Source organism: Babylonia areolata, chromosome 18 (genome assembly GCF_041734735.1).
Source record: "Babylonia areolata isolate BAREFJ2019XMU chromosome 18, ASM4173473v1, whole genome shotgun sequence".
NCBI classification, from domain to species: Eukaryota; Metazoa; Mollusca; class Gastropoda; order Neogastropoda; family Buccinidae; genus Babylonia; species Babylonia areolata.
The window spans coordinates 48,663,530-48,676,379 of record NC_134893.1 but is presented as its reverse complement, the minus strand read 5'-3'; the positions used below and the strand labels follow the sequence as shown (position 1 = coordinate 48,676,379).

The window sequence follows — 12,850 nt, the reverse complement described above, 5'->3', positions numbered from 1 at the left end:
TTGCTTTGCTTCTGTCGGTGGACTCACTTTTTGGAAAGTGTGAAAGAATTGTACACGAAAGATGTGAGAGCAACTCATGACAAATGGTGTTTCATGATGCATTCACCTTGCTTTGAAGCCAAAATGCTGTATATTTTGCATGGTCAGAGATTTTATCTCTAAAACAATTATAGGTGAATTTATTCATTTGTTTTTAAATCTAATGCTACTTTCAAACAAAATTTTATATTTCCAGTCTGTACTGCTGTAGACATGTAGTCATTCATAGGTGCTACATGCAGTATTGAATAAAAATAAAAGAAAGTTTTATCACCATTCAGGAAGTGAAGGATGCTTGACACTATGACGAATATCTTCCATCAGATGTATTGCAATAGCGGCATGATCAAAACTGTACCATATATTTTCCAACATCACAGATGGGCAGTGAAAATTATTTCAAGTGCAGTAAAAAAATTTTTTTTAAATTCTTTTGTTTCTGCATGAATATCAAATTATCTTTCTGCAAACCATAACTACAGCAGAGCCATGTGCTGTTTTGTGAGTGCTGCCATAATGCATTGACAGTATTCCTGAAATAACACTGGGGGTGTCAGGTGACGGTTTACAAATCTTTAGTGTGAAGTCAATGATCCTGTTCAAAAGTCAGCTGTGCTGACAGCGTTCTCAGACTGTGCTGTAATGTAAACAGCCTCTGAATGAAATAGAAATGTACTAATACCCTGAATGGTGATTCAGTGAGACAGATCATATTGCATTCATCACTGTCTCATGTCAGGACCTGCATGTGTCCATGCTTTGTATGTGATGTCTTACTTTTCCACATGATGAAGGTGAATAAACATGGAAGACAACTATCAACAGCTCTGTGTGTGTGTGTGTGTGTGTGTGTGTGTGTGTGTGTACATGCATGCGTAGGCGTGTGCATGTGTGTGTGATGAAAGGAAGAAAGGTGGGAGACTTAAAGGAAAAGCTTTTGAAGAACACACACAACATAGTACAGATGAAAATATACAGTAGTCAAGCTACATGGATATTCTTCTGGTTCATGTAATGTAAGTACATAGGAATTATACCCTAATTACAAAGATCTCTTCTAAAGAGATGTGTTGTTGACAGTTATATTCCTGAGATGCGTTATTGTCCTTGAGACGGGTTGGCAGCAAAATCCCTGAGATGGCTTGTTTACAGCTATGTCCCTGAGATATGTGATTGACGGGTATATCCCTGAGATATGTTGTTGACAGATTATCTGTGTGTGTGTGTGCGTGCCTGTGTGTGTACGTATGTATATTTGTTCAAATTGTTGTTGACCTTCGCTAGGTATATTAAGCTGGGGAAAATTGTTTAATAAGGTGTGTGTGTGTGTGTGTGTGTGTTTTACGACAACTGATGGGAGGCCTATGTTTTAGTTCAGTGAGTGCACACACACAGGCACACACAGTCACACACACACACATACACACACTGCACTTAAACACACACACATACACACACAAGGCAGACATATAGTTATTATGCAATGGAACTGCAGATCTATTTCAACAAATCTACCTCATCTTATACAGCATCTTTAGGAAAATGATTGTCATGTGTTAGTTTTGCAGTCATTAAATGTAAACAAAACAAAAATCCGTAAACTACAAAATTTTTACTATCCACCCATATTTCAGTCGGAATATGATAAAGGAAAGATCCACACAGCTATTTATGTAAAAGAACATTACATGTTTCATGAGATCCAATCTCCTGTGCCTGACAACACTGATAACATAAATGCATGTGCTGTCAGGTTTAGGTTTAACGAGAAAATAATTTTGAACATAACTTCGGTATACCTACCCAAAGGTCCTGACAATCAAAACACAGAATGGTTACAAACCCTTCAGGACCAGAATGAAAAATGTTTAATAGCCGGTGACTTTAATGCCCATTCCCCATTCTGGGACAACGACTACAAAATGACCATTAATAATCGTTTTGTTTTGTTTTGTTGAAAATGTTGTGGATTCATCTTTACATCTTCTTAATGACGGTAGCGTAACCAGAATCCCTGATATATCGCGATATAGAGCAATGGCTATAGACCTCTCGCTGATTTCCCCTATCATTGCCCCAGAATGTGAGTGGGATACTAAAAAAGACATGCTTGGTAGTGATCACTTACCGATTGTAATCACTTTAAAAGGTAACACAGTGTTATGTGACTTTGAAAAAGATAAAATTCCAAAATACAATTATAGAAAAGCTGACTGGACCAGATTTGAAACCATACTTTCTATCATTTACATCAGTGACGTTCGCGTCGAAAATGTTGACAGCTCATACGCTAAATTCATGGAAACAGTTTTGTCTGCTACTGATGTGTCTATTCCTAAATGTACTGCAGTAAAATCAGACAAACATTCGGGCAATATGTGGTGAAACGCACACTGAAAAGAAGCTTAAAAAAAGCTAAAAACCTTGCATTTAGAGTGTATTATACAGACAAATCTGACGAAGAAAAGCACACAGAAATGAAGAAGACTAAAACTCATAAATGGGAGATGAACAACGCAACATTTGACATTAATTACCTGGATTTAAAGAAAGCTGAAGGCCCTGCTCTCCCTGCTTTTGTTAAATCTCACATTCGACAAAATTACCCAAATCACTTTAAAGTATATACAGATGGTTCAGTACTTGATAACAGTCAGGCAGGGGCAGCATTCATTATTCTGTCATTAAAAGTAGAGAAGTACTATCATATCAGTAAAGATTTTTCACTAAATATTCACAGCAGAACTTATGGCTATATTAATGGGATTAAATCACTTACTAGATCTTGCAATCACCATATTTTCAAGTGTTATTTTGTGTCGATTCTAAATCTGTATTACATGCATTAAAATCTTTTAATTTGAAGACAAGAGGAGAACTTGTCACAGAAATTCGTCATATAATTCATGTTTTGACCATCCGTGGTATAAAGATTAATTTTCGTTGGATCCTTTCTCACGAAGGCCCTTGCCTGATTGTTATCAAGTACTGAACCATCTGTATATACTTTAAAGTGATTTGGGTAATTTTCTCGAATGTGAGATTTAACAAAAGCAGGGAGAGCAGGGCCGACTTCAGCTTTCTTTAAGTCCAAAAGGTTGCTGAGGATTGCGCTGTTGTGGGGATTGAGATTTTTTTTTTTTTTTTTTTTTTTTTTTTTTTTTTGCGACCTGGCCAGCCAGTGCACGTTTAGCGTGCACTGATATGATGGTGGTGAGCGAGGTGTGTGTGTGTGTGGAGGGGGGGGGGGGAGTTGAGAGAGATGGTGAATTTGGGGGGTGTGGGTGGTTTGGAGGAGGGTGAGGTGAGGGGGGTAGTGCTGGGCGAGAGGAGGGGGGGAATGGGGGAGGGGGCGGTTCATTTTTTAGAGATGAGAGGCCAGTCTGGACTTGAAGCAGTCCAGTGACTCGGCCGTCACAACTTCCCGAGGCAGCTTGTTCCATTCTGGTATGGTCCTCGGGAAGAATGCCATCTGCCTGTACAGTGTTGTGCAGGAGGGAATGTCGTAGCTCAGGCTGTTGTTTGTCCTAGAGCTCAGCCTGCTCTTAGATGGCTTGGGCAGGTACTTGGAGTTGATGGAGATGAGACCATGGTGGAATTTGTAGAACATCTCCAAGCGGGCTTTCTTGCGGCGCTGTTGTAGGGGAGGCCAACTGAGTGAATCGAGGATGGAGTCCACGCATGATGTTTGGCGGTGGCGATTTGAAACCCATCTTGCTGCTCTTTGTTGGATCTTCTCAAGGGTCTCAACCTTGTTTGCAGTGTAGGGATCCCAGACGGTGGCTGCATACTCAAGAAGTGGGCGAACAAGGGCTTTGTACGCAGTTTCCTTTGTCTTCTTGTTGCCGATCTTGAGGTTGCGCCGGACGAAGCCTAGGGTCTTGCTGGCTTTCTTGGTGATGGAGTCAATGTGGGATTCCCACTGCATATTGTCCTGAATGTTGACGCCCAGGTACTTGGTGGTGCTGACATTTTCAATCTTCTGTCCATGCAGCTCATACACAGGGGCGGTCTTGTCCCTTTTCCGGGAAACTCAGTGTTGAGCACTTCTGTGGATGGAACGGCTCGATGGACCACTTCTCCTCCCAGGTGGTAAGGGAGTGTAGATCTTCTTGCAGCACTTACTCGTCCTTTTTCTTCATGATGGTCTTGCTGCACATGGTGTCATCGACAAATAGGTGGATCTTCGACTTGATGCCATCAGGGAGGTCATTTATGTACAGAAGAAAAAGTCTCGGCCCTAGAACCGAGCCTTGAGGGACGCCAGATTCCACAGGTAGAAGGTCAGATCTTGTTCCTTCCACCACCACAGCCTGCTGTCTGTCCTTGAGGAAGTCCTTGATCCAAGCATTGGTGCGTCCTCTGATGCCGTAACAACGTAGTTTGTGGACAAGTAGGGTATGGCTGACTTTGTCGAACGCTTTTGAGAAGTCGAGGACGATGGTGTCCTTCTGGTTTCCCTTCTCTCTCTCTCTCTCTGGTCGCTTCGTTGAGTGTCACATGACCGTCCGCGTCGGAAGCCGTGCTGCTCTGGACAGAGAATCTCATTGTTCTCGAGATGGGACATGATGTGGCTGGTGATGATATGTTCCATCAGCTTGCAGGCTATGCAGGTGAGGGAGATGGGGCGGTAGTTAGCTGCTTTGCATTTTTCTCCCTTTTTGAAGACAGGTGTGATGTTGGCCTGTTTCCAGTCCTGTGGCAGGACTGGGATGCCGGAGGACCTTGTATGAGGTGCGGTAGAGCAGGGTGAAGGCTGGAGTGATCTCCTTTGCAACCGTCTTCAAGAGTCTGGGGGTAATGCCGTCTGGGCCACAGGCTTTATTGGGGTTAAGGTTGCCGAGCAGGAGTTTTGTAACTCCATCTTCTGTGATGTTTATATCGTCACATGATGCGGCGATAGTCTCGGGAAGGTTTGGTTGGGGGTAGTGGGGGGGGGGGGGGGGGGGGGCGCACTGCTGTTCGAACTCTTCAGCTGTAATGGTGTGTTTGGGGCTGAATACTGAGTGGAACTAGGTATTTAAGATCTGGGCTTGCTCTTTGGGGTCGGTGATGAGTTTCCCGGCTTCTTTCAGTGGCCGCCGAGAGACGCCCACTCCTTCTGTTCTTCTCAGCTGCTTTGATGAAGCTCCAGAACTTCTTCTTGGAGGTGGTCTGGTTTTCTCCTTCGTAAGAGATCAGGCCTTCTGCGTGTCTCCAGTAGGCGCGACGTAGACGTTTCTGGATGAGGCGCTTGAGTGCCTTGAATTCCTGTTTGAGGGCCTCATCTCCGTTTTTCTTCATGCGTCTATGGACTCTGTCTCGTCTGGGACTCTGTCTCGTTTCAGTATCAAGAATTGATAAGACTGTTAGTCATATGTTTTTGATTATTCTTGCCAGACAGTTTTGTTTGTTTGCTTTGTGATAAAGGATCCTTGTGAACAGTAATTTTAACATCTTTTGACGCGCAAACATAAGCATAAGCGAAACTCAGACGCTTTTGTCGTCTGCAAGCAAGTCGTTTCGAGTCTTCAGCAACAGAGAGCAGTGCTGTAAACATGGCGGTTCCCATTAAACTTATATTTGCTGGACTCGCAACCGGTATATTAGTCTTGGGAATACTTGATTGTCTTACGAATTTCGAGCAAAATGGGTGTGAGATGACATATATGTTCCAGTATCCAAAATATCTGGTGAGTTGCCTGTTGCAGTGAAAACGGTGTCCCCCCACTTTGTTTCAAATATATCACGATGAGTCGGTCAAAACTTCAGCTTTATTTTTAAATAAATTAATTTTTATTTATGAACTCAGTTGCATGTTATTATGATATGTGCACGTCAGTGCATGACCAAGATCGTGATGACGGTGCTCTGTAGTATTCGATCAACGTGACATACCGATCGGTCATTAGTTGTGGGTTCTTCTTGTGTTCTTTCCATTTGATGCACAGGGTCAAAACATTGACCATTATCGGCATTTTGTCGGTGGTTGCCGGTTTGGAAGAAAGAGAGAGAGAGAGATCTGGGGGTGGTTGGGTAGGTGTATTTGTCCAGGGGCAGTGGGTCAGGAGAATGAGACCACTCAAAACATCTTTTCAAACTGGATGTGGATCTGGTAGTGTACGTCGCAGACGCCACTTCTGGCGATATAGACGCGATGGGACTAGGAGGACGCATGTACCGAGTAGAAAAAAAATAGTCTAAGAAGACCTAAGGAAAACTGTCTATCCTGGGTTAAGGTCAGAACCCCCCGGTTTGGCCGGAAGGGTCCAGGCCCCACTTCCAGAAGCATGACCTATAAAAAAGAAAAAAAAAAGAAAAAAATTCTTTAGTGGTTGCTGGTCACAGGCTGAGATGGTGATCTGGTCAGCTGTGATGAAAATGCGCAGACTGAGCATATGGTGACAGTGGCCTCACTCAGTTGGTTCCACACCATGGCAGTCCTGATGAAGGAAGAGCTACAATATTGCTCTGTTCTTGCATCGAGGACCCGGAATCCACGGGAGTGGTTGATGGCCTGTCTTTCAACTACATTTGTTGTTTTGAATCTCTCTCTGTGAATCAAACTGTACTTTTCTCACTGAAACTCCATCTGCATAATTATGTTTGCTGTGATTTTATTGCTGGATGTACTCATTTTGTTGAGTTGTATGCATTTGTGATGATTTTAATGTTTTTTTTCATGGTTCCTGGTTCCTTCAATCCATGATATGTTTTTTTAAATTTTATTTTATTATTATTTTTGAAATTTAATTATCTGTTTTTGACAATGACGAAAGTGATGTGCTCTGTTTCACTGTAATTTGCACCAGTGTGATTTGGGACTGTGATGGTGCCAGTGTTGATTTACGTATTTTTATGTCACTTAGTCTTGCATATATATATTTTAGCCAATGTCATGTGAGACTGTGAAAGTGTTGACTTTATACATATTTTTATGTCAGTTAGTCATAAATTTGTATGTTTTATTGAAAAGTGCAGTGAGCCCCATCTGAGATAGGGGTACTGCGCTATATAAGCCTGCATTTATTATTATTAGAATTATACCTTGACGAATATGTCAAGAGTTGGGGCAATGACAGTCTACTGGAGCAGGATGTTGCAGTCATGAACTGTCTGTGGGAAGAAGGCGTTCAGCCTGATGTCCGCTCTACAGGGATTCCTGTCAAAGGTTTACGTGTGGACTCTTTTAGCAAGTTGCTGATGTTGGTGGAGGTGCACCTTACTTTTGCAAGTCCCCTGCTGATCTTGAATAGCATGGACAATCTGGCCCTCCACCTATGGCGTCCATGGGTTTCCTACAGCAGTGTTTGCAGAAGCTTGGTGGTGGTGGTTGCCCTCTGATATCTATTGAGTACACACCATGCTGTTGTCCATTGGACTGCTTCTTAGCCTTCTATCTTTTCCACTTCTTTCTTTTCAGTGGGGTACCATGCAGTGCTCGGATATTCATGGATAGGGCGTACAAGAGACTTGTAGGTGATTGTTTTGATTTTAGTTGTTGCCTTAGGTTTCATTGCAGGAAGCTGAGTGTCTTGTTTGCCTTAGTCACCATACTGTTGATATGTTTGGTGAAGTGAAGATTAGACTGTAGTGTGATGTTTGATATTGCTTGTACTCTGCTCAAAGTCAAAACATATTCAGAAGCCAGTTCAGCACTTCAGACTGAAACTCAAACAGTTAATTACAGTGACTCATAAATATATCTCATTATGTATTGAATAGATTAACAGAAAATTTCATTTATAAAATTAATTTAAACGCAAGATTTTCTGCCTTTTTGGATGCAACCCTCGTTTTAAAAAACCAGAACGGTTACAGCACAGGACAAAAGCAATGGCTACAATGCATTCAAGATATCCTTGTTCCATGGACAGAATTGACTTTCATGTTAGCCTTTTGTTTGGACATTGTTGTTTTTCTTGTGTTATTTTTTTGCTTCTTTTTATATATATATATGTTTTTGATTACATAATATTTGTAATTATTGTCTTTTTACATTCTGAAAACATAACTTTTTATTAATAATTATTGTTTTTTTACATTCTGAAAACATAACTTTTAATTAATAATTATGGTCTTTTTACATTCTGAAAACATAACTTTTTCTCATTGAACATGCCAGTGGATACTTAGAACACACACACACACACACACACACACACACACACACACACACACACACACATGTACACATGATTGCCAATATTTGATATGTTCATCTGTCACGTGTTGAGAGCGCTAATATAGCAGCACATCTATATTATGTGATCTTTTCTCTCTTTTCTTTTTTTTTTTAGTCATGATAGAGATTATGTTATGTTTATCAATTTCTATATATATAAAAATATATATCCATTTGGCTCTCTGCCCTTGGTGTGAATACTTAATTTGGGGTTTGGTGTGGGAGTGGTGCATGGGCAGTTCCATTGGATATTTGTGCTGTGGTCATATGTTGTCGGTGCTGTACACATACACACTCTCACATACACACGCACACATGTTTTTGTTTGTTATTTTATTTTATTTTTTATTACAATAAATACAAAGTTATTTTGAAGGCATTTCCGACAGGCTGGGAATGAGGGAGGGGAAAATGGATAAAAGGAATAGAACAACAAAAACAAAAAAATACCCTGAATAACCTGAAGTCAAATGTTGCCAACATTCTTGGGATTGCACTAAAAATTTACTTGGATTTTTATTTTATTTTTTGTCCACCGTTGGTGTGTGCTTGTACATGTAGAGAGGGAGGTACACATTGGCATTGAAAGCTGAAGGAAGTGCATTGTGGTTTTTGGTGTTTGAAATGGCTTATAATTATATCGCTTTGGTCCATAGGGACGGATGTGGAACAAGTTTTTGGAAATGTAATTAATAACATGACGGCCATCTAGCTCCACTGTGCTGTGTGCATGCCACACGCAGTTGGCCTCCGGGGTGTGTCTACCCATGTATGCGAAGTCTGGATCCGGCAGAATCTGCGGAAGAAACCTATCGGTTCAACGGAGAGGAAGGCGATTACAGCAACGCACTGTGGAGTGCAGAGAGCAAGATGAGACACCGAAAGGATATCTTGGTCATCCACTGCATCCGTGCTCATCCTCCAGTCGTCTCGACTTAGTCTTGCCACTGGAAATTGGTGGACCCGGACGAGAGAGTGAGGTTGACGTTGCGCAACTCCTCTTCACTTTAAACAAACTCATCGCGCAAGTCATCAGTCATCCAAAATGACCTTTCATCCTTCATTTCATCACCCCCAAGTCCTGTGGTGACAGGCGAGCGACGAAACGACAGGTGTGGGTACACTGGCAGTCGCAGCCGCAGACCTGCACGCAGGCGGCTCAGGCCATAGGGTCGTTCTTCGTCGACAGGAGCAGCGATGGAGCTCGGCAGCCGTCTGAGCGTCTGAGCAGCCCTCTTTAGGAATGCACTGCTCACCTCCCTGGCATGAGGAAGGGGCTAGAAAAGGTGCCCTAAAAATTGCCTGCTCCATATCACCCTGGCCAGCATACCGCGGCTGGCGGGGACCCTACATCAGCGGTCGAAACAAAGAGAAAGAAAAGAAAAAAACAAGGATCGTTCCTCTCACCATTGGTGCTTGGAACATAAGGACTCTCCTGGACAGAGATAACGCGGACAGACCCCAAAGGAGAACAGCACTAGTTGCATCCGAACTCGCCAGATACAACATCGACATCGCAGCCTTGAGTGAGACTCGGCTTGCAGGCGAAGGCGAGCTCTGTGAACGGGGATCTGGTTACACCTTCTTCTGGAGTGGACGAGGAAGCGAAGAGCGACGTGAGGCTGGCGTTGGTTTTGCAGTAAAAACAGCACTTGTCAGCAAGCTAGCTGGAATCCCAAAGGGAGTCAACGATAGGCTTATGACCATGAAACTCCCACTGGCATCTGGCCAGAAGCACCTCACCATTGTCAGTGCCTACGCCCCAACCATGACCAACCCGGATGAAGTGAAGGCGAAGTTCTACGAGGACCTTCACTCTGTCATTGCTGCCATCCCTAAAGCAGACAAGCTCATCATTCTTGGGGACTTCAATGCTAGAGTTGGCTCTGACTACATCTCCTGGGATGGAGTGATTGGAAAGCACGGTGTGGGCCACTGCAACCCAAATGGATTGCTTTTGCTTCAGACCTGTGCAGAGCACGAACTGCTGATAACCAACACAGTTTTCTGCCTCCCCACCCGTAACAGGACGTCATGGATGCACCCTCGCTCAAAGCATTGGCATCTCATCGATTATGTCATCGTCAGGAAAAGGGATAGGCAAGATGTACGTGTAACAAAGACCATGTGCGGCGCCGAGTGTTGGACAGACCATCGTCTTGTAGTCTCGAAGTTGAATATTCGAATCCAACCCAAGAGACGCCCCCAAGGCCAGAAGGCTCCAAAACGGCTCAACATCGCTAAGCTGAAAAGCATCACCATCAAACAGTCCTTTGTGGAGCTGCTGGAAGATCGTCTGGAATCCGCCTCTCTGGACAACCAGAATGTGGAGTCTGACTGGAGGACCCTGCGTGAGCTGATCTATAGTACAGCTTCAGAGACCCTGGGACCCATGACCAGAAAGCACAAAGACTGGTTTGATGAAAACTGTGATGAAATCAAGCAGCTTCTGGATGAGAAACGCCGTCTGCATCAAGCCCACCTGAGCAACCCAAAGTCCACATCAAAAAAGGATGCGTATGATGCCATCCGCAGGACTGTTCAGCAAAAGTTACGCCAGATGCAGGATAAGTGGCTGAGTGACAAAGCTGATGAGATCCAGGGATATGCTGACAGGCACGATATGAAGAGGTTCTATGATGCCTTAAAAGAAGTCTACGGCCCCACATCCTCAGGATCATCCCCCCTCCTCAGTGCAGATGGGAATACCTTGATCACCGAGAAGGAGAACATTCTCGAACGATGGGCTGAGCACTTCAACAGTGTCTTAAATCGCCCTTCCTCCATAAATGATGAAGCCATAGACCGTCTCCCACAAGTCCCCATCAACGAAGCACTGGACGATCCGCCAACACTTCTTGAGACCCAGAAAGCAATCCGTCTGCTATCCAGTGGCAAAGCACCTGGCTCAGACTCCATACCAGCAGAGGTCTACAAGGATGGAGGCACTGTGCTGACTGAGAAGCTTCATCAGCTGTACTCACTCATGTGGAAAGAAGAGACGATCCCCCAGGATTTCAAAGATGCATGTATCATTCACTTGTACAAGCGAAAGGGGAACCGGCAAGCCTGTGATAACCATCGGGGCATTTCCTTGCTCTCCATCGCAGGCAAGATACTTGCCAGGATCCTACTTAACCGCCTCACAGCACACCTTGACCAAGGTCATTTGCCTGAGAGCCAATGTGGATTCCGGAAAGAGCGCGGAACCACTGACATGGTGTTTGCTGCTAGGCAGCTGCAAGAGAAATGTCAGGAGCAAAATGCTGATCTGTTCTCCACCTATGTCGACCTCACTAAGGCCTTCGACACCGTGAGTAGAGAGGGACTGTGGAAGATCATGGCCAAGTACGGATGCCCTCGGAAATTTATTTCCTTGGTCAGCCAATTCCATGAAGGCATGCAGGCTCGAGTCCAGGACAATGGTGAAACATCTGCTCCTTTTGCTGTCACAAATGGTGTCAAGCAAGGCTGCGTCCTGGCTCCAACCTGTTCAGCCTCATGTTCTCTGCAATGCTTACTGAGCCTTCAGAGATGGCGATGTGGAATCGGCCTAAAGTACTCAGTGGGCAAGCTGTTGGATACTCAGAAGGCTTACAAAACGTAGGTCATGTTTTGACTCAGTTGTGCTTGTTTCATTGCAGAATGATTTTGTTGCACCCATACTGCTGGATATGTAGCTGAATGAAAGATTCGACGTAGTTGATGTAGCGGGATTGGCCCTTTACTCTGCACACGGGGAAAACTGAAGCCATCAGCCACCCAGGGAAACTACGTTAATGCCAAAATCAATCCAAGTATTGAATAGTTAACAGAAAATTATTTCAAAATAACTTGCAAGATTCTGCACTATTTGGACAACCTCGTTGAAAAACGTACGGTTGCACAGAGCAAAGCAATGGAAACAATGACAAATATCCTGTCTGGACAGAAGGCTCATTAGCCTTTGTTTGGCCCAAGCTGTGTATTTTGTTCTACATAGCATAGTTTTTGACTCATATATTTGTAAGCACTCTGAAACTTACAGTTATAATATTATTGTTTTAATCTGAAACACTTTAATAAAATTATGGCTCAGAAATCTTATCCTGAACATCCAGTGGCATAGACAACCCCAACACAACACGCAAACACACCCCTCCCAGCACATCACACCATTCCTGTTTGCAGTGCCCAGTTCTCTGGACACGTGCGGTAGCCAGACATCGCGCCCAAAAGGCTCTTCTTTCTTAGCATGATAAGGATGAGATCAATTCATGGATAAAAATGTTCAGGTACTCCCTGGAAGTATTCTTAATGCGGTTTTGATAGTCATGGGCAGTTCCTGGAATCTGGCATGTGTCGGTGCTGACAAATACACACTCTCACAACAGCGCCATGTTTTGTTTGTAGTCTACAATATGGATGTTGACAGGTTCGGGAAGAGGGAGGGAAAAGAAAGTCACGGTGAACAAACAAGTTACATTTGTAAGAAGAGGGGGGCGAACAAATGGCGACTTGAAAGGGAGTCATTTGGAATTTATACGTCTTTCAGAAAGTGCATCAGTTAGTGTAACTACTCACATACAAATGTGGATGTGTGAACACATGTGAACACACACACACACACACACACACAACATGCACACACACACACACACACACAAC

The 12,850-nt window shown here is 43.6% G+C and overlaps 1 protein-coding gene across 1 annotated transcript in view; it reads left to right on the top strand.

Moving 5' to 3' along the window:
* Positions 1–5,575: 5,575 nt before the first annotated feature.
* LOC143292868 (GPI inositol-deacylase-like) overlaps positions 5,576–12,850 on the top strand; it is a 35,274-nt gene continuing 27,999 nt past the window's right edge. Inside the window, exon 1 of the mRNA XM_076603511.1 lies at positions 5,576–5,711. Coding sequence (XP_076459626.1) covers positions 5,577–5,711 — 135 coding nt within the window. The 5' untranslated portion in view covers position 5,576. The remainder of the gene's footprint in view (positions 5,712–12,850) is intronic.